Source organism: Kogia breviceps, chromosome 7 (genome assembly GCF_026419965.1).
Source record: "Kogia breviceps isolate mKogBre1 chromosome 7, mKogBre1 haplotype 1, whole genome shotgun sequence".
NCBI lineage: Eukaryota > Metazoa > Chordata > Mammalia > Artiodactyla > Physeteridae > Kogia > Kogia breviceps.
Genome location: NC_081316.1, coordinates 23524180 through 23547175, shown reverse-complemented (window position 1 = coordinate 23547175; position 22996 = coordinate 23524180). Strand labels below are relative to the sequence as shown.

General features: G+C 43.5%; 1 protein-coding gene across 2 annotated transcripts in view; it reads right to left on the bottom strand.

The window, feature by feature from the left end:
• Window positions 1-22996, bottom strand: part of PAMR1 (peptidase domain containing associated with muscle regeneration 1) — a 170393-nt gene that overhangs the window by 36506 nt on the left and 110891 nt on the right. For both annotated transcript variants that reach the window (XM_067038013.1, XM_059069944.2), the window contains exons 2-3: window positions 12828-13004; window positions 6015-6143 (exon numbers count right to left, since the gene is read on the bottom strand). In XM_067038013.1, the coding sequence (XP_066894114.1) occupies window positions 6015-6143; window positions 12828-12957 (259 nt within the window). In that variant the 5' untranslated portion in view covers window positions 12958-13004. The remainder of the gene's footprint in view (window positions 1-6014; window positions 6144-12827; window positions 13005-22996) is intronic.

The window sequence follows — 22996 nt, the reverse complement described above, 5'->3', positions numbered from 1 at the left end:
TGCTTTTTTTTTTTTTTTCTTTAATCTTTCCTCTTGGATGGGGGCAGGGGAAGGACTAAAGAAAGCATTCTGACCTAAAATGCCATTTGCACTTTCCTTCCTCCTTCAAATAGCACTCAGGAGACAGGACCCACAATGGTTAAGGGGCAGCCTGGAAGCCCGACCAGGTCCTAATCTCAGTTCAGATTTTCCCAGCTGTGTGACCCGAGACAAGTTCTCTAGATTTTCCAAGCCAACTTTCCCTCATGTGGAAATAAGCATAATTAGGAGTACCTACTACGATGTTGTTATTGTTGATAAGTTCTTATTTGTCTGAGGATTAAATGAGATAGATATTGTATGTAAAGCATTTCGCAAAGTGCCTGATACACAGAAATCCTCAGTAAATGGCAACTAATACTGTCGCTACTCGAGTCTTGTCTGGATCTGAGACACAAATTTGGTACAAGAATCACAGGTGACAGCCCAGGTTCTGACCCACCGCTCCAGGTCTCCTAGGAGCCTCTTTACATCATCGGCTGAAGCCCTAAAGCCTGTAGGCCCAGGAGCTTCGACAGTGATGGCAGACCCAAAGCCTGGATGAGGACATGGGAAGGACCAGGAGCTGGAAGGAAGCTCACACTTTCCATGTGATTTGGTTCATCCTACCCTGACCTGCTAGGCCCTCAGACAGGCACTCGGAGTGAGGACCTCACGGGCCTCTCACATCAAGAGGTGGTTTAGTATAGAGGATGAGAGACTGGGCCCTGGGGCCCAGCCTCTGAATTGGCATCTTGGCTTTGCCACTTACCAGCTGCATGACAGCAAGCAGGTAAGTTACTCAGCCCCTCTGTGCCTCAATGCCTTCACCTATAAAAGGCTGTGATGAGGATTAATGAGTTTGTACATGAAGGTACTTAGAACAATACCTGGTTCAAAATAAGTGTTAAGTGATGGCTTTTGTCAGGGGCTCAAGTCTTCATTAGATGTCCAGGAGTGACTTCATGGCTCATCCTGTGATTTGGCCTATAATCCCAACCAATCTGATACTTTATAATGGTGGTTGAAATGTTTGTCTCCTCCATGACACAGTTCTGTGAGAGCAGGGACCTTGTCTGCCTTGCTCACACCTTTGTATGCATCGAGTAGGTGCTTAATTCATTGTTAACTGAATGAATGACTATGCCAGATTAAATCAAACATCTCCCTGCCCAATCAAACCATTTTTGAAGCCCCTCCCCCCATACCAAAGGTCCTGAGAAGATAACCTCCTCACGGCCAGTGTCTATTCTCTTGTCCCTTGGGAAGTTCCATTTTATTATTTTTCCTCTCTGGCCCTACATGGATTTCCTTCCCAACAAAGAAAAAGAAAAAGAGCTCCCTTCAAGGCTCTGGTTTAGTAATAATACCAATAGCAACTACCATTTATTGAGCACTTACTATATACCAGACTCCATATTAAGGAATTTTATAGACAGCACTTCAGTTAACCCTCACAAAATTCCTCTGAGGGGGCACTATTATTTTCCCCATTTTGTAAAGGAGGAAACAGATTTACAAAGATTGGGTAACTTTGCCCAAAGTCACGGAGGAAGAAGTCAGGGGAGAGATTAAAATCAGGTCCTAATGGTTCCAAGCCCAGCTGTTAACTACCACATAATACTATCCCCAATTTGTTCCTAATTGGGCATTGTTCCTTTCCAGAAAGTGTCAGGACACAAAAGCCCAGAGGAAGATGAGTCAGTTTTCAGTAACTCCACCCAGGTGACTCTATGCTCTCCCAGGAAGACAGCTCCTTAAATCAGTAAATCTGTCACACACAGATTTGTGAGCCTTTCTTCTCCCTCCCCCCGCCTCCCGCTCTCCCTCCTTCCTTCTTTTCTTCCCTCCTTTCCTCCCTCCCTCTCTCCCTCTCCCTCCTTCTCTCTTCCCTTCCTGTCTCCCTCTCTCTCTCTTTCTCACTTGCTCTTGATCATTCCTGGTTATGGCTCAAGGACCAGCCTGATGTTCCAGCCCCACAAACATTTTTGGTCACAGCTGATGGCCAATTCCTCCGCTCCTCTGCTTCTACCTATAATATAACTAAGAAAAGAAAAAAGTGTTAAGGGCCTACAATCTCTCCCCATAAATCCTCTCTCATCTAGGTTGCTTTCCAAACCTTCTTACCTCCCCTAGATCCTTTGGGGCCCGAAGGGTTGGCGTCACTTCAGTGCTACCTAGAAGCGTGGCATCTGGGTGGCTCTCGGGCCCTCTCACGCTTATCTCATTTGGTGGCTTAGGAACTTGGTCTGAAGACCAAGTTAAATAAACTTCACTCTGGAAGTCAGCAGAGTGGTTCCACTTAAGAACTCAACTTTCCTGTTTTAAGAAGCTTTGAAAGGAAGCCTTGATTTTGACTTTAGAGATCAGTGTCTCTCATGGCCAGCACCAGATCGCAGTTCCTAAATACCATTCCCCACAAAAGGAACCAGCATTCGTGGAGAAATGGCTGGTGCCAGGACCTGTATGTAAACAATCAAGGTGAACTTGAAACATTTTGGGAGAGGGTGGGGGGGTACGGTGGCCGAGAAGCAAGGAAGTGCTCAGAGAATGATGTGATGAAGTGGGCTTAAAGGTCTTCGGTGGCCAATTCTGGGACAATTTGAGCATTAAAAAATGATGGTAGCGCTATGAAACATGGGGGAAAAAAAAGAAAATTCATGAATCCATAGTGCAGAAGAAGAGAGAGCAGGCCAAATGTGGGAAAATGATAATAATGGGTAAATCCAGGTAAAGGATGAATGAAGTATTCTTTCAACTTTCTGTGTATTTAAAACTTTTCAAAACAGAAAGTTGGAGAAAGAAGGAATCCGCTTCTTAGCCTGAATATTCTGAGATTACTAAACCAACATTTCCTGGCCAGCAAGATGTGAAGAAAGTTGTCTCCTGGGCTCAGTGACCTCCAGCCCTTCTCCAATTCTCTTGGTTAATGGAACTTGTCAATGGTTATGAATCAATCAATCACCTCATGGATTTTTAAGACTCTTAAGTAGTTAGGTTAATGCCAACTGTGACAAGCATTGTCCAGGACGGTGAGCAAATAAAGGTGCTACCACGACTGCTCAGTACTGAATGCTCTATAACTCAAATGTAAAAGAGGCTGATACTTTCTGGCATTTGCACTCCTCTTTCTTTCTAAGGTTCTATATGGCACTCAGGAAAAAATGCCAGGGCTCTACAATGGTGCTCAGCAGGAAGCCTTCCTCCTCCAGGATTAAAGGGCCTGAAAGGATCGCTCGGGCGCCATCTACTGGGTAAATGCTTGCACTGCCACCTGGCTCCCGCACTGCGCCCCATCTGTGCACAGACCACCCAAGTGCTCAGCTGCCCCTTAACAGAGGCAGGCAGCATGGTGACCAGCACTGAGCAGGCATTCAACAAATACTGAAATGAATTACCTCCTCTTATGAATTCCCTTCACATTTAGTGCCAGTATGAGCTGTAGGTGATAAGAACCTAATAACATCATATTGATGTCTGTACTGTAAACTCAGTACAGGAGGGTTCATTGTATTCCCTGGTGACCAGCCCAGTGATCCATAAGAAATGCTTCCTTTGTGTATGTGGCTGTGATCAGATAATATCCATAACTGGGTGTAATAAGGACAGTGATCAGGTAACAGACACTGTATGGAATGAGGTTTTCAGAACAAACATCACGGAATTGAACAAGCATAACTGAACCAACAAAGAATGAGACAGGGGTATGACCCTTACTTTGTTTGTTTCATAGCATTGACTACACTCTTATTTTGTTTTGGTTTTTGTTTTGTTTTGTTTTTTGGTCTCTCCTCTCTAATTTTCAAGCTCTAAGATGGCAGTGACTACATCTGTCTTGCTCATCATTGCACCTGGAAGCATCCACTCAAGAAATATTTTTGGAATGGTTATGAGTAGATTTATTCATTAATTTTTTTTTTTTTTAATGAATGGGGGCATGTGTGCTCTGCTTTGCCTGCCTAGTGGTGATGACCAGTTGCCCTGAGCCAGTTCTGCTGTCCTTGAGAAGGCTTTGATCTTACACATGGGCACCATCTCTAATCCAACCAATCAGACTCCATACACAGTCAGCTCTTACACTGAGGCTAAACCCAGGACTCAACCAATAGGTACCATTTGGAAAGACACACCTACAGGATTTCTTTGGACAAATGCAGCCCTTCTGTCTTTGACCTCCTGCATGCAAATATTCTTCCCCTTCGCTGCCTTGTCCGTTAAACAAACCCACTTACTCACACAGAGTGTTTAGAGTATTGTTTAGGAAATATTTGTACCCTTCCCCTTGGGATGGAATATACTCTCCTACTTGACTGATCTGGGGATTAGCCATGTGGCTTCCTTGGAATATGAGTGAACGTGATGTGAGCAGAGGCCTTAAATGTGGCTGTGTGTTTCGCTTGGCCTCTTGTGCTTCTGTGACCCACTCTGAGAAGACCACACCCCAAGTTGCCCCTTTGGTCTGAGCCCTGAACCCTAGAGTTCAACCCAGGCCAACCCAGCTGAAACCAGTTAAACCCCAGCCAACTCACAGACCCAGGATAGAGAAAAATACACATCTGTCCTTTTGAGGTTGTTTGTTACACAGCAAAAACTGACTAATCTATATGAACACATTATCACCACCACCCCTGAAAGCTTCAACTTAGAAATTCTGTTCTCTGACCACAATACCTCTTCCATCTACATGTTCCATTGCTTTATTATCACTAAGCCTGCTTTTCCATCTCATCGAGAGCTCCAGTCCCTATTCTCTTTACCAGGTTCTTTTTGGTTTCATGTCCTCCCCAACCTGGATCCCTGGACAATCATGTCTCAGCCAACTCTTGGATCAAGCAAATGACTGCTTTTATTCATCTCTGCTACCATGCTGCTAGACAGCATCATCCACCTGTCCTAGTTGCATCACCTACACAGGAGTTCCAGCTTCAACTGGGTCCTCAGCCTTGCTTGGACATGCTTTAAATTATCGCTAGCTGGTGCATTTCCTCATTCATCATGTGGCTGTCCCAAAACTTTGGTACTCTCAAGCCTCAGCTTCCCTTCTACTCTGCTATCATTAGAGATTTCATATCCTGCTTTGCAGAGAAAACAGAGCCATTAGGAAGAACTCACCACTGGGAGGTAGGTGAGTACTGTGGTTGAGAATAAGGGGTCTGAAATCACATAGACTTGGGTATCTTCCTCACCCTTTGCCCTAGACTCGAATTTTGCGACAGGTTTGATCAAGCAAAGAACACCAATAGCACTCCATCCTCTATTTCTGCAGACTGGAAATATCGTTCATAAGAGTAAAATTACTTAGACTCTAAAACCATCCTGACTGCTCCTGATTCAGAAAGGAAACATGTAAAATAGGCTTAACGAAATAATGACAGTTTGTACATTGCTCCAGATCCTGACTCTCAGGTGCTGCAGAGGGGAATCTTCAACTGAGACAGGTTAGATTTCCAGTCCATTTTCAAAGGATTATTGACTCAGAGGGGGACACTAATAAAGATTTAGTAACTCTTGGAGATCAAGCAGAACCCAGAAAGAATCCCTTTCCTGGGACAAGGGGCATGCTGACAATTTGCTGTGCGTTCCAGGAATTTAACTCAGGATTCAAGAAGGTTTCCAATAGAAATGCATATGTTAAATGCACTACAGACTTAGCATTTTTGAAGCCTTGTTCACTGCTTGCTGACCAATGACAATACGCAATTTCTTCTCAGTGGACATGAGGCATGCTCTGTGCAGAATATATTGGCTTCATTTAGGAGAGAGGGGAAGATTTAAGAACAGACAGAAACCTCCTGTGGCCAATTCCAAACAGAAGTCCACAATCCACACCCAACAGATGGAAACACATTTTTGTTTTTTACAGTCTTACCTAGAAAGCCCTCTGGCCACAAACTTTCCAGAACTCAGAGTCCAACAAGATAAACCTTAGTCCATGGCAAAGCTGAGACTTTAAAGGAGCACACGCGAGAGATGGAGCTACGTCGGGGTCTACTCACGCATGCAATCTCCTCCATACCAGCCCGAATGGCACTCTGCACAGTAGATGCCCTTCACGTAGAAGTCGTCCAGAGTTCCCCCCCATGAGCCGTTTCGGCACGTCTTGCAGTTTTCAAAGATGGTACAACCTGAAAATTTTCCAAGCAGAAGGGTGTTAGATTAAGCACATGCAGGTTCTAATCGGCTGCACGAGAGAGAAACTATGGACCTTCCCAGGACCTCGTCTCAACTAAGGGCATCTGGACCTAGAAAGGTACCAAAGCCCTTAGGGGAAAATGCTCATTCCTAGGAAGATGCTAGAGGCACCAGAATTCAGACTGAGGAGTTTAGGATGGTGGTCTGAACCATCTTCCTAGTTAGTGGCTGATGGCTTTTTTTTTTTTTTTTAATTCCATTTCTGGTCATAAGTATGAACTTTAAGTTTCAATAAAACACAATGCTATTTAAAATTATTTTGTAATCACTATGTTTTATAAAGCAAATAACATTGACGAAAATACCTCCAAATTTAAGACTAATTGACAGCAAATGCCTATTACTATATGAAAACCAAATCTAAATTACACTGTTTTTTGTACTGAAGGAAAACCCTCTTGCTGCTTGTAAATTTTTCACGTTTTACAAGGGTGCCATATCTCATGTAACATCAGTAACCTGAAAAGTACTACGAGATATCAAAAACATTTAGTAATAAGCTCCCAGACTGATTCCACATTTTGGTTCTAATGCATTAGTTTTTAAAAAGTCTACATGGAGATAATTCACTACCATAAAATTCCCTCTTTTAAAGTGTACAATTCAGTGGGTTCTAGCATACCCCAGAGTTGCGTAACCATCACTATTATCTAACTTTAGAACATTTCATCACCTTCCCCACAAAAGACTCCATACTCATTAGCAGTCACTCCCCATTCACCAATCCCCACCCCCGGCCCTATTCCCTGGCAACCAGTAATCTAGCAGTCATTTCACATGAATGAAATCATACAATATATGGCCTTTTGTGTCTGGCTTGTTTCATTTGTGGCTGATTTTTTTTCAGTACGCGGGCCTCTCACTGTTGTGGCCTCTACCGTTGCGGAACACGGGCTCCGGACGCGCAGGCCCAGCGGCCACGGCTCACGGGCCCAGCCGCTCCGCGGCATGTGGGATCCTCCCGGACCTGGGCACGAACCCGCGTCCCCTGCATCGGCAGGCGGACTCTCAACCATTGCGCCACCAGGGAAGCCCTGAGGCTGATGTTTTAATGCAAAACGAAATAACCTATAGTAAAAGGTAGAATCCATCAATACAGGGTATTTTTTCTCTTTATAAAAATATTACATGTTTATTATGGAATATTTAGAAAATTCAGACAAGCAAAAAGAATTCAATTAAAAACACCAAAAATTCCATCACCCAGAGAAAATGATCAGTAATTCTCTCTATATATATGAACACATTTTTTAAAAATTAGGCTTATACTATATACTGTACATTGTTTTTAATAACTTACCTTTTAATTTACTAATAGATAGTAACCATCTTCCCATTCCATTAAATATTCTTCTATGGCATATACTTCTGTAACCAGAGCGTGCCGTTGGAAACAATCTTAATGCCTAATAATGGGCTCACCCTGGAAGGTGTCAGGCTCCCCCCGACCAGCAGGCCACACCAGAGAGGGTTGAGCAGACCCTAGTCAAGGGTTATTTTTAAAACATGGTCTCCTGAGGGGTGGGGGACAGTGCGGAAAGGTAGAGGTAATCCAATCCCACTTATTAAAACGGAGCTCTAAGTTCTGGCGCCCCCATTGCCCAGCTGTGTGACCTTGAGCAAATTGCTTAAGCTCTCTGTACCTCAATGGCCTCATCTGTAAACCCAGGATTAAACACTGTGCCTAGGGCTTCCCTGGTGGCGCAGTGGTTGAGAGTCCGCCTGCCGATGCAGGGGGCGCGGGTTCGTGCCCCGGCCCGGGGAGATCCCACATGCCGCGGAGCGGCCGGGCCCGTGAGCCATGGCCGCTGAGCCTGCGCGTCCGGAGCCTGTGCTCCGCAACGGGAGAGGCCACAGCAGTGAGAGGCCCGCGTACCGCAAAACTGTGCGTACCTCATAAAGTTGTTTTATAAATTAAATTCACACATGTAAAGGGCCTGGCACATAGCAAGTACCCTCAAAACACGAACTGTTATTATTATTCTGCATTCCCATACGTCCTCTTGGCTTATCCCCACCATAGCATATAGCATGCTCAATTTTAACTGCCTACTGCCTGTTTTCCTGTACAGACTTAAGTCAGGGACTGCACCGTGTTCAACATTATATCCGCCCCCCCCCCCTACTTAATACAGTATCTGGCACATAGTAAGTGTTCCAGAAATATTATTATTTGAGATTTGAGCAAATAAATAAGTGGATAGATGGATGGTTGAATGGATGAATAATCCAGGCTTCTGAGCTGTTCAAGATAACCAGCATTTCCTTGAGCTAATAGCATACTTTTTTGCTTTTGGCTAAAATTAGGTTTTCATTGGCCTGTAGTATATACATGCAGTGTACATATATGTGATTTCTGTAGGAGAGAGACTTGTAGCTCTGTCTCTGCACACCATCCTGACTTTGCTTCCCTCTCCCAGTGTCTCTTCCAACCAGAAAAGAATTGCTAATATGATTCATCAAATTTCATATGGCCCATAACTGGGTCCCAGTGGTCCTTTAAAAGACTGCTTTAAAAGAAGGTCTTTTAAAGGCCATCTTCGCCCATGTGCCACATTCCCGTCCGATCTCCTACCCGCTGTGCCACCAAGGAGGCCAATGGACTCAGAGTCCGCCCTCTACGACCCTGCCAGCTCTCAGCACAGTAACATCCGGGCTGTTAGTTGCAAAGCCACAAAAACCAGCCTGCTGATTAAGATGTACAAGGCTGAGTTGAAAAGACGCTAAGTAGCTCACGGTACTGCCAGAAGGGTTAGAGGACCGAGGTGCAAGCTACGCAGCCTAGAAACGCACTAAAATACACAGCCACCTCGCTCCATTGAGGGCCCCAGTGCCGCTGGCCACTGCTGGACCTCAGCACTGCCATCCCCACCACCATGCCTCTGGACATCGATCCCCGTGCAATTACTGCCATCACAAGAGAAAGAATCGTTGTCCAGCATAATGATAGAAGTGATAGAAATTCTTAAACCACGCTGAGATCCCATTTCGCACCTTTGAGACTGACAAAATTCCAAAACAACACACTCTGTCTCAAGACTTTGGGAAAAGGGTACTCTCGTGTACGGCTGCTGTGAATGCCAATGCGTGGAGGAGAATTTGGCAAAGGCTGGCAAAATGACATATGCACCTCCCTTTGACGCAGCAATTCTTCTTCCAGGAATCTACCCCAAAGATATGCTGCAAAAATACTAGCTGATGTATGCCTGAGGCTATTCACTATAGTAGTATTTTTAATAGCAAAAATCTAGAAACAACCCAAATACTCATGAACTATGGTAATCCACAGGATGCAGTTATATGCAACTGTAAAAAGAAATGGGAAAAAAAACCCCAGCTTTATTACTGTCAGTGAGTGATCTCCAGCATATATTGTTAAGAGAAAAAAGCAAGGCAGTTAGCCGTGTTTATGGCATGCTGTCTTTTGTGCAAGAAGGGGAAAGATACAGAAATGCACACACATATTTGCTTGTATTGTCAAATACAGAAAACAGATAGAAACAATAAACCTAACGACACATCAAGTAGATGGTATAACACCACAGACAAAAGAACTACATCAACTGGCTTTAAACCATAGTATTTTGACTCTATATACTTAGTGAGATATGTTCTAAGGTGAATAAAAATCACTATCATCAGTGGTCTTACTACTAATAGCAATAGTGCTGTTGTTGTTTTGTACAATTATAAGATAAAGCAAGTAAGTGATTAGGTTAATATTATCAGGAAACAGGATTTTCACCATGAGAGAAAAGACATACAAATATAAAATCAAAGAAGTTAATTAACAACCTTGGAATATTACATTTGAACTGGAGCAGCAGCAAAAATTCATTTTGAAAAATACACGTTGGGCTTCCCTGGTGGCGCAGTGGTTGAGAATCCGCCTGCCGATGCAGGGGACACGGGTTCGTGCCCCGGTCCGGGAAGATCCCACATGCCGCGGAGCGGCTGGGCCCGTGAGTCGTGGCTGCTGAGCCTGCGCGTCTGGAGCCTGTGCTCCGCAACGGGAGAGGCCACAGCAGTGAGAGGCCCGCGTATCGCAAAAAATAAATAAATAAATAAATAAAAATTTATAAAAATTTTAAAAAATTAAAAATACATGTTTCCCAGCTCCATCCACTTAAAAAAACATACAAACAAAATCTTGTAACTATGACAGTCCAATAGCAAGGAACACCTCAGGGGACCAGATCATGGTCTCAGACCAAAGTTCTTTTGAGATGTGGCTGATTCCAGATCTGGGGCAGAAAATATACAAGAAGAGGCTAAAATATCTTGTCATGCGAGAAATCAAGAAGTCTTCAAAAACAGTGTGGTCATGTCAGAAGAACACAGAAAGACATAAAGGGGCACCCAGTGTTATAAGATGGGATGTGCGCATTAAAATTAATAATGACTGAAATGGACAAATCACATAAATAAATAAAAATGCCTGCGTTCATAATGACACACACACACAGAGAAACCTCTTTGATCCCCAGTACGGACTGCTAGGACACCAATTCACTATTTTTGAAAATCTTTTTTTTAAAAAAAAGCCTTTCTCTAGCCTCTCCTTTCAGGGCAACTAGATGGTTGATATGGGACAGTTCTTCACTACTCAGTTTGAAAGACCCTTCCTAGCACCATTCGACGTGGTAATATTGGGTGCCTCCTGTATGATGTAATAAGGTGTTGGATGCAGGCGTGGCAGACGTTGATGCACTTCTATACGATGCAGTAGGAAGCACACAGCTCTCCCTATGAAGGTTATTTATTCATGACCTCATGCCCGCTCATTAAACCAAAGCCCCACCCTCATAACAACAGTAATCGCTAGGCTTTTGAAAATATTGAAAATTGTTCAAAGACTTCAGCATCCCTGCCAAGGACCCCTAGTCAGGAGACCCTGGCTTAGCTCTCAAAATTTCCCTAGAAAATTTGGAAGCACTCCTCAACTATTTCCCTACAAACCATTCTCACCATCAGGGAATTGGAACAGTGGGTTTCTTTTCTGGATCAAATGTGCAAAGGTTATACTGAGGTCACTTCTATTTTAAAGCTCAGCATTACTCTCTTCTAAGAAGGAAGATGGTTTAGTTGTAAGACCTGTATACTTAAGCCCTGTTTTCTCTCCTCTTCTACAGCTTTCCTCAAAAGAAAGTTCCTGGTGATAATGAGCATCATTCTCTGTGTCTGTAAACTAAGGGGAGAGGGAGAAATGAGAGGAGTTCCCGAAGCACATGACATCCTTCTAGTCTTCAGTCTGAGGAAAGTGTATTTGAAATTCTCTACCTCCTCCTTTTGATCAGGCCTGGAAGAGAAAAGGTTAGATTTCCCCTGGAAAAAGTCAGATTTACAAGGCAACAGGTATGAAAGCACCAAGAAAACATTCAGTGAGTCGCTAATCACGCTGGAAATACCTTAAGATTGAAGCTCAGTGTCCACACTGCTCCAGGCAGAGACGCACTTCAGTGAAGAAGGACAATCACTGCCCCCCTATGGTGGGGGCCAGGGAATTGGGGGTTTGGGGGAAGGCAGATCCAGCCTGATGTAAAGGCAAATGAATAGGCACCATGACCTGGGAAGGTCCCGTCTCACCCTAGGATGCTCTCATATTACTCGACTCCTGCTCTTCCCTTCCTGCCCCCATCCTACCAATCCCCAATTGTCATCAACTCCACTCTCTAATCTCTCTCAAATCCCTCCACCCTCTCTCCATCCATAGGGCTTCTGTTCATCAAGGTCTCCATTATTCCTCCCCCGCCTCCAATCGTGGCCTTCTCCCAACCCTTTCTCCATACTGCATTTGAAGAGAAAATCAGCTTTTACCTTTTTAATGAAAAGATCTCCAATGTTACCAAATATCTTCAGGATATAGCCTAAACATCATAGTACAGCCTCCAATGCCCTGTGGCTTGGAACCCCCCTGTTCTCTCCTTCAGATTGTTCTCTCAATCTTTGGTCTGTCTATCTCTTTCCATGTTTCTCATCACACACACACACACACACACACACCCCTCCAGGCAGACTGAGCTACTTGCAATTCCCTAAACTCCATGCTTTCTCTTGCCACAGGGCCTTATCACATGCTATTCTCTATGGCCTGACCTCTCGACTGGCTCCCCTTCATGCTTTTCAGTTTGCTGCTTCCATCTTCAGCACACATATCGCCTCCTCTAATAAGTCATCCACCCACATCCCCATCCAGGCTCCCATGGTACCCATGCCTCTCTATCACAGCACCTACCATGCTGCATTACAGCCACCTGTTTACTCCTCCATCTCCCCCACTAAGCTGTAAGCTCTGGAAATGCCAGGAATGGGTCTTTTTAAAAAATCACTGTATTCCCCATACCTGTCATGGTATAAAGGAGCTGCTCAGTCTATTTGTTAAATGAATGACTAAGTAGATAAATCTACAGCTTTATAAGTTTAACAGGGAAAAGGGTACTAACTCCTCCAATTCCTTTGCCTGTAGTTAGGGTGGGTTGAATTATGCCACTTTTAATCATCATGGCATCACAGCCTCCTGTGACAGTCTACCTGTCAGAATTCAAATGTTCGGCGTGCTCCTATTACTGACCTCAGAAAACATGAAGGCAACCTGAGGTCTCCCGTTGCACACTCACCTGGGTGAATCAGGCAGGAGTCACATTCATTCTCCTCGTTCCTGCAGCAAGGGATGGTATAACCCACCACTTCTTTCTTTCCAGGGCAGGCACATTTAACCTGATCGTATTCGCAACACTCCCGACACATGATGTTCCACTCAGCTCCGGGGCAGCCTTCATTAATGACTGTGTACTCTGAAACAGAAACCAGAAGGTGAGATGGAGGGCCTGGCAGGAACAGGTAAGACCCGTAAGTACCTTACTGCCAAGAAGCAACCTTGCCCTACAAACATGTCACCCTGCCTGAAGGATGTTCAAAACCGTCCACTGGGGCACAGATGAAATTTGTTAAAACTGCTATTCATTTTTATTTTTTAATCAAAAAAAGAAATCATGTTTTATCAATATATAATCTAAGTGGATTGACACACATACACATAAATAACTTATAAACAAGCATACATTTCCTGAGTGTCTGTGCTCATTTCTGTTTTGGCTGGGGTACATCAGGCCAAGGCCTACAGCTACACAGGTTGTGCACTGCGCAATTCCAGAAGGAACCATTAAACCGCACGACTGTACAGTACAGCCCAGGCACCTCGGCCACCAAAAAAGTTTGCTGACCACTCTCTAGGCTAGGTCTATCAAGTGCAAGGCTGAACGCCAAGTAGGAATCACATCATTTCCTCCAAACCTGGCTCCTCGATTTTGCAACATGCCATTTTTACGGTATCTTCAAAGCTAAAACCAACAGAAAAGACAAAAGCCATCTTAATTAGTATGTTTGGGAGAATTTCAACATTTTACAAGAGTGAACTCATTGGCAGAACTTCATTCAGTCCCTAAAAACAACTGAGCATTCTTTCCCATGAGAAAAAAAGTATTCCTTTCTGGGTGGAATTTCTTTCTGTCTGTCTTTTTAAAAATATACCTTAGGTAATGAAAAAGAAAAATCATTTGGCAAAAACTATAAAAGGAATCAGTCGGAGGCTGCCCAGAGGAATCCAGGCTAAGAAACAGACCTAGCTTTGATTTGTTCTTCTTCCTGCCCCAACTCTCTATTCCTAAAAATTTTGCCCAGAGATGACGACTGAAGCAGAAATAGGTCAGATATTTGAGGAAGAAAGTGAATCTGGCTTCCCTGTGAAGGCGTCCCTAGAAACCCAACACACCTTGTAGGCCCATATAAACCAACCCTAATATCTGTGGTGGCTTCTAACCTCTTGAATTTCATAGTTTAGTTTTCTGTTTTCCTCCCCTAAATTTGGAAGTCTGACACAGAACTGATCATTCTTAATTTGCCAAGTAGAGCAATTTAAAGAAACTCTCACCATCTTCTCTCAGCCTTCTGTCAGAAGAACTTTCTAGCATCATAGAAAGGAACCACTTGCATAATAAGGGACAGTTCCTTAGACTGAATACATGTAGTTTTATGAAAACAATTCCTCTTTTCTTTTCTACAAACACTGGTGAGGCAGCAAAGATCCTCACACTGGCATTTGGGAACAACCAGCATAGACCACCATGATATTGTCACTACTGAGATTTTGTTTCCCGTTCTATTCTGTGAGCCCCTCCAGGACAGACACCAGGATTTACTTAGCTGAGCTTCTCATGTTTCTAACTTGGCTGGATGAAGTGAATAACTTCTAAACTCTAGAAGAGAGGACTTCCTGGTGGTGCAGTGGTGAAGAATCCGCCTGCCAATGCAGGGGACACGGGTTCGATCCCTGGTCCGGGAAGATCCCACATGCCGCGGAACAACTAAGCCCGTGCACCACAGCTACTGAGCCTGCGCTCTAGAGCCTGCGAGCCACAGCTACTGAGCCCACACGCCACAACTACTGAAGCGCGTGCACCTAGAGCCCGTGCTCTGCAAAAAGAGAAGCCACTGCAATGAGAAGCCCATGCACCACAACAAAGAGTAGCCCCCGCTCACAGCAACTAGAGAAAGCCTGCACCGAGCAACAGACCCAATGCAGCCAAAAACAAATAAACAACTTTATTTTTTTTTTTAAATCTAGAAGAGAACTTAACGTTTAAAAGTAAAAGAAAGTAGAAGAAAACATAGGAGTAAATCTCCATGATCTTAGATTTGTTATGATCTTGGATTCTTAGATGTGACACCAAAAACAGCAAAAGAAAAACAGATAAATTGGATTCATCAAAATTAAAAACTTTTGTGCAACAAAGGAAAGTGAAAGGACAACCTACAAAATGAGGGGAAATTTTGCAAATCATATGTCTGATAAGGATTTAATATCCAGAATATATAAACGACCCCTACAACTCAACCACAAAAAGACAAACAACCCAATTTTTAAAAGGGCAAATGACATGAACTGACACTTCTCCAAAGAAGATATACAAATGGCCAATAAACACATGAAAAGATGCTCAGCATCACAAGTCATTAGGGAATTGAAAATCAAAGCCACAACAAGATAACACTTTACACATACTAGGATGGCTATAATCCAAAAACAGAAAAAAAACAAAAACAAAAAAACAAGCATTGACAAAGATGTAGAGAAACTGGAGCCCTTGTATATTGCTCATGGGAATGTAAAATGATGCTGCTTCTATAGAAACTAGTTTGGCAGTTCCTTCAAAAGCTAAACATTGAATTATTTTATGACCCAGCAATTCTACTCCCAAGCATATACCCCAAAAATCAAAAACAGAAACTCAAACAGATACTTATATACCAGTGCTCACTGCAGCATTATTCATTACAGCCAAAAGGTAGAAACAACCCAAATGTCCATCAAGAGATGAGTGAATAAGCAAAACATGGTATATGCATAAAATATTATTCTGAATGTGGAATATTATTCAGCCATGAAAAAGAACGAGATGCTGATACAAACTACAACATGGATGAACCTTGCAAACATGTTAAGTAAAAGAAGCCAGACACAGAAGGACAAATATTGTGCCACTGAACCGTATACTTAAAATGGCTAATGTAGAAAATTTTATGTTATCTTTATCATATTTTTTTAATATTAAAAAACTAGTGAGAGGAAAAAAAGTGTTTAAAGGCTTAAGCATTGGAGTCAGACAGGCCTGGGTTTGGAATCCCCCCTTTGCTACTTACTGGGTATATGACCTTGGCTAAGTTACTTTACTCACTCGGTCTCCGTTTATCATCCAATGAAATGAGTACATTTTATCTAACTCAGAAGCCAGCGGAAAGGACTAGATAAGATTATGTATATAAAGAGCTTAACACAGTGCCCGGTATATAATGAACATTCGATAACTAGTAGCTTAAGAAGAAAAACACTATTGACATCCATATTTCTCAAGGATCTAAGTTTTTGAATGTACCACATATCAACTCCTTACAAAAAATGCTCATGTGGGGACTTTTCTGTTGGAGCAGTGGTTAAGACTCCACACTCCCAATGCAGGGGGCCTGGGTTCGATCCCTGGTCAGGGAATTAGATCCCACATGCATGCTGCAACTAAGAGTTCACATGCCACAACCAAGGAGCCAGCGAGCTGTAACTAAGGAGCCCGTGAGCCGCAACTAAGGAGCCTGCCTGACAAAACTAAGACCTGGTGCAACCAAATAAATAAAAAATTAATTAATTAACTAAATGCTTAGGTTGTTTCCCCACTGCATTTGGAGCAAACCCTAAATGCTCTGCTATGGCCCCCAAGGCCTTTGAGAGCTGCTCTCTCCTGAGCCCTGCAACCTTTCCTTGGCACTATTTCCCACCTTTTATTTCTCAAAACCATCAAGGTCTTGCTCATCCCAGGCCCTTCACATTTGCTTTCCCCACTGCCTCTGTCAAAACGTTGGGCCTTAGCGTAAATGACACGTGTTTGGAACGGTCCTCGCTGACTTTCTCATCTGAAGTTTGTGCCTCTGCCCCCGCTTCCATAGTATTCTCTATCGCGGCATCCCAGTTGTTTCCTTTCATCACCCTTACCACAATTTATACTCCCTTTCTATGTTTCCATTTACTTGCATATCATCTGTCTCCCTTATGTGACCATAAGCTGGTAGGAACAACACCTAACTTGTTCACCGCAGCTAGGGAAGGGCCTGGAATGCAAGAGGTGCTGTATAAATACTTGTTGTAAGAACCAGCCTCCACTCTAGAGCTACCCTCCCTTCAACAGTCAAATATTTCCGTCCAGTGGTCCAGCTGGGAGCTGAGCCAGGAGAGCTGGCTCCGACCCATAATTTGCTGATATCAGAACCAGGGCACTTTCCCTCCCGTGGTGAAGGGTCTAGAACAGTTGGTCCAGGTTGTCCAACTTGGGTCTCAATTCCTTGGCGCCACAGCCCCTGTCTTGTCCAGCTGTATGATTTCTCCACTCTCTGAACATCTAATATGCCTGCAGGGTGTGGCTCATGTGTTACCCCTCCCCCTGGCAAGCCGAGGGCAAGCACTCTATCCTTCTAGGTTTTCTAAGAATCTTTTTTTGTTGTTTGTTTTTTGTGTTGTTTTCTAAGAATGTACAAGTACTAATGACTCTTGGGGGACACTGACAGAATAAACATTGTTTGCAGCTTTTATAAGCCTTGTAATAAAATATGGGAGGCCAAGTAAGGTCTGCTCTACTCCAGTAGAGGGCCAAGCCTGTTTTCCCTAAGCAGCTGGCTAGTCCAGCCACGTCTGGTCCAGCCATGGAATACTGCGGGCCTCCCTTTACCTGGGAAATTAATTCCCTAAAATGCCTTCAATGGCATTTCTCTTTATTTCAATGAGCAAGCCCACCTCTGCCCTCCCTAACGCACTACAATAATTTTATAGGTAAGGTCCAGAGTATTGTATCATCTTAGCCAAAGGGAGTGATCCCAGGGAAACCCATTTCTATGCTGTCTGCCAAGTCAGCCAGCTGGCTCCTTTCCAAGGACTCTGTGCGGTAGCCCCGAAGATGTCCATATCCTAACCTCCAGGACTCATGAAAATGTCACCTTACAGGACAAAAGGAATTTTGCAGATGTGACTAATTTAAGGATCTTGAAATGGGTAGAGAATGCTGGCTTGTCCAGGTGGGACCAATGTAATCCCAAGAATCCTTATAAGAGGGAGGCAGGAGGGTCAGAGTCAGAAACAGAGATGTGAGGACAGAAGCACTGGACAGACAGAAGTGATGTGTTTTCAAGATGGAAGAAAGGACCACAATCCAAAGAATGCAGGCAGCCTCTAAAAGCTGAATGAGGCAAGGAAACAGATTCTCCCTTAAAGCATCCTGAAGGAACACAGGCCTGCCATCACCTAGATTTTGGCTTCCTAAGACTTATTTCAGACCCCTGAGCTCCAGAATGGTACGAAAATACACTTGCGCTGTTTTAAGTCACTAAGTCTGTGGTAATATGTTACAGTATCCACAGGGAATTAACAAACTGTGTCTTCTCAAAAGAAAGGTTAACCCACAGCCAGTCATTTAACTAACACTCTTGTCCTCAGCTTTCCCACTGAGCACAGTGCTAAGAGTGTGAGTGAACAGATGAATTCATTGTTTCATCCCACAAGTATTTATTGAACGTCTGCTACATCCCAGGTAGGAGGCTGGGTACTGGGATACAATGGAGAGAACAGACACCGTTACGGGCCCCATGGAACTCACAGTTTTGCAGAGGAGTAGAGTTTGGATAAAGGATCCCACAAACACACGATCACTCATTGTGATGAGGACACGTAGGATGCTGTGAGAACAAGTGGGTGGTCATGCAGGGACGTTAGCACCAAATCTACAGGACTCGCAGGGTTAAGGGGGTTTAATGTAAAATCACAAATAAAAATCTATTTGCCAAGATAAGACCACTTCTCAGGAATACGGAAGTGATGGAGGAGGGGATGGTTGTAATGCTTTTGTTGACTCGGCTCCTCTGGTCTGGTAAGTCCATCACCCTTCCTTCTCCCCTTGCTGGAACAGAAACAGGAAAGTGCCCCCAAAACATACATGTAAGAAACAAACAGGTAAGCGAAATATTCTATGAGAAATATTTAAAGTTGATCAGCTGAAGAGGTTTGAAACTACAATAAGCAGACAAAAGTGATCTCCTGGACTTCTCCTTCTCCATTTATCAGAATTAAATGGACAAAGGGCACATTCGTCATTTGGCTTCAGCTGTACAAATTTCAGGGGATTTCAATATGATGCTAAAGGTCAGTTCCAGAAACTAGGATTTAAAGAAATACCAACAGCAGGAGAAGCTACTGAATGTTTTCCTATATGTATGCTAAATCACGTTAGCATTTGTTTAGCTAAAGGGCTTTTATACTGTTTATGCAATTTAATTTTCAAGATGACCCAGTGAGGTAGGTAATACATTTTCTTGTAATTTAAAATAAGCTACTCTAACCTCTTCACTTTACCAGTGATGAAAAGAGCTAAGTAGGGAAGAAGCAAAGAGAAATGCCAAAGATGTTTTTTAGGGAATTCTGAGGGGGAAGGGAGGCCCACAGAATTCCAGGTTTAGGGAGGGGGTGAACAGCCTGCTGCTTCCTTAGCCTGGAAACAGGCCAGGACAACCTCTAGTTTCAGGGGCTGCTATAGTTGAGCAACTGTTACTTTGCCTTCCATGTTCGAGAACAAAGAGTTATAAAGCTGCAAATGAGTTTTATCCTGTCAGTGCTTCCCGGAAACAAGTGCAAATTAAGCACCAAGAACTCGTAGAGCACCACTTTGGGATCAACCAAGGCACCAAAAGGTCAAGCACATGCCCATAATCACATAGCAAAATTGAACTTACAAAGTTCCAGGCACCATATGCATTCATTCATCTCTAACTCTTCCACTGGACAAAATATTTATTTTTTTTCTATATAAAACACTCCATATTTTAATGTAAAAGATTCCTTGTGGAAGCTTCAAATAATAAGATCACACATAAAGGAGTAAGAAGTATTCAGAAATAACCTATTATTATATTTTCTATCTTTCAATTGTTTTCTTTCAGTGGACACACATTTCCACATGTAGAAAATGCTAGATGTGTAGATTATATTCTTACCTCTCAAAACTGGTAACCTATTATTATTATTATTATTATTTTTATCAGCTCAGTGCTTTGCGACCACCTAGAGGGGTGGGATAGGGAGGATGGGAGGGAGACGCAAGAGGGAGGAGATATGGGGATATATGTATACGTATAGCTGATTCACTTTGTTATACAGCAGAAACTAACACAACATTGTAAAGCAATTATACTCCAATAAAGATGTTAAAAAAAAAAAAAAAAAGAAAGAAAGAAACTGTGCTGCTTCGGGACTTCCCTCGTGCTCCAGCAGTTAAGACTCTGCACTCCCAATTCAGGGAGCCCGGGTTCAACCCCTGCTCAGGGAACTAGATTCCACACGTCGCAACTAAAAAAGATCCCACACGTGGCAACGAAGATCCCACGTGCTGCAATGAAGACCTGGTGCAGCCAAATAAATAAATAAATATTTTTTAAAAGAAAAGAAACTGCTCTTCTTCTTTACTTTAATCACATTTTCTCTTGACCTTGAGTAATCTTCAAAAGTGATTTTAAACTGCTGCATCATTATCCTATATGTGCAACTGCTTCTCTCCCCTCTTTTTATTTTTTTTTTTATTTTTTTTTTTTTTATTTTTTTTTTGTGGTACGCGGGCCCCTCACTGTTGTGGCCTCTCCCGTTGCAGAGCACAGGCTCCGGACGCGCAGGCGCAGGGGCCATGGCTCACGGGCCCAGCCGCTCCGCGGCATGTGGGATCTTCCCAGACCGGGGCACGAACCCGTGTCCCCTGCATCGGCAGGCGGATTCTCAACCACTGCGCCACCAGGGAAGCCCTCTCCCCTCTTTTTAAAATCAGGGTAAACACATAAAAAAAGAGATGCAGAGTACTTTGGTATCATAGGCTTTGCCCAAGCCCTTCCTCAGCTGCCACGCTTGGGGCAGCCATCCTGGTATCTCCTGTCCAGAGTGAAGAGTTCAGTTATATTGGTCCAGCTCTGGTTTTTCCTGAATTCACGTTGGAAAACAGAAGACACTTAACCGCTCAGTCCTGTTTGATCCATGCAAATACCAAGGCAATGAAAACAATGCTGGCCGACTGGCACAGGTTTGGCTTTCATAGATGTGGTGAACAAATGAACAAATGAGTGAGAGAGAGCTGGCTGTCATCACGGCCATCAGCATTATTTTCACAGCCCCTCATCAGCCAGGCAGCTTGCTTTAAGGCTCTCCAACATTGATGCGTTTCTGCTGCTGACACGATGAGAACACTTAAGCCCTCAGGCAGCAGGGGCTTAACGCCACAGGATGACAGAGGGAACCATTGTGTCTCCTTAGCATCGTCTCCAAGGGGCACGCTTTCAACGCTCGGTTTTAAGGAAATCTGTTGACATGATAGTTGTTAAGGTAAGTCTGAAAAAAGTCAGAGAATTCTTGATGAAAACATGAGTCAGACTGTTGCATATACAGTGGAAATGTCGGTTGTCAGACCACAGGCCACCCCAGAAGGTGGCCAAGAAAGGTGTTTTCATCATGCGCCCTCTCCTCCTTGACGTTAGAGGCTGCCTTTGCGTCCGCCAAAAACCCCACAGCCCTCCCCTCTAACCACATTTAATGAAAATTTCTACTGAGTGTTTTACTGTCCTGCATTTTATAAACCATCTAAGACCAGAGGGAGAGAAAAGATGGAGGAATCAGAGTCCTGCGGCTAGGAAGCTTGGGCTCCGCTCTCATCCCCACTCATTCCCCCGCCTCCTCTCATGCTACCTGAACTCTCCCTGTATTGATTTCTAACACACAACATTCCTCACCACCTGAAGGTCTGACCGCCCACTCCACGCGGCCAATGACAGGTGCCAGGCAAATCCCAGACAGAAATGCTGTGAGTCAGGGATGATGGAACGGGTACTGGGGCCCCTGGTGACTCAATATCTCCTCCGGAGCCTTTGAGAACCATCCCATCACCATGACCCTCAGTCCCAGCCTGGCTGGATTCCCAACTTCAGTGACCTTGGGCTTTCCCTGCACACAGCTCCTCTTGTTAACGAGGTAATGATAGCTGGAAAGTCAACACCTCCATCACCCCCTTTTGGGTATCAGCAGTGATAAAACTTACAATGGATTCCCTAGAAATCTAGTTTGTTGACACTGGTACATTGGGGAGGGGGAGGGAAGCAAAAATCAGTTTTTCACTTCCTTCCCCTCTTCATGCTTTATTAAGCACTCTGCTGCACACTGTCACTCCTCATTCATTCTCCTCTCTCCCTGGGTCCCAGCCCCCACGGAAATGGAGCTGAACCTTTCAAACATACCAGCTCACTGACTCCTCAGAGCCACCCTTCAAAGTAAGTATCATTGTTTTCATTTAACAGATGAGGAAACTGAGGAACAGAGAGGGTAAATAAATTGTCCCAGGTGGCACAGCTTTCAGGTGAAAGAAGAAAGATTAGAAGCCAGCTCTTTCTGGGGCCAGTCTTATTCTTTCCAACACAGTATTTTGATTCTAGAGAGTTCACAAGTTTGACTTTACAGATTAAGAATGCAGCATTGGTGAAATGAACACACTTGGTAATCAGACCACCCCAATTTTAATACCAAATCTGTCCCTCTTGTATGCTGCTGGATAGTCATAGACAAGACATCTTGCTGTAGCATTTCCCCCAAACCTCAAGAGAATGGATGCAGATTGATAGGGTTGCCAGTGTCACTGCCGTTAAAGAAGCAATGAGCATAAAGTGCTTTCGAAGAAAAATCACGTTTGTTGCAATATTACCATTATTCTCTGTAGAATAAAAAACCATCAATGGATAAAGAAGATGTGGTACATATATACAATGGAATACTACTCAGCCATAAAAAGGAATGAAGTAATGCCATTTGCAGCAACATGGATGGACCTAGAGATTATCATACTAAGTGAAGTAAGTCAGACAAAGACAAATACCATACAATATCACTTACATGTGGAATCTAATAAAAATGATACAAATGAACTTTTTTATAAAACAGAAACAGACTCACAGATCTCAAAATCAAACTTATGGTTACCAAAGGGGAAACGTGGGGGAAGTGATAAATTGGGAGATTGGGATTAACATATATAAACTACTATGTATAAAATAGATAACTAACAAGGACCTACTGTAAAGCACAGGGAACTCTACTCAATATTCTGTAATAATCTATATGGGAAAAGAATATATATATATATGATTCCCTTTGCTATATACCTGAAACTAACAC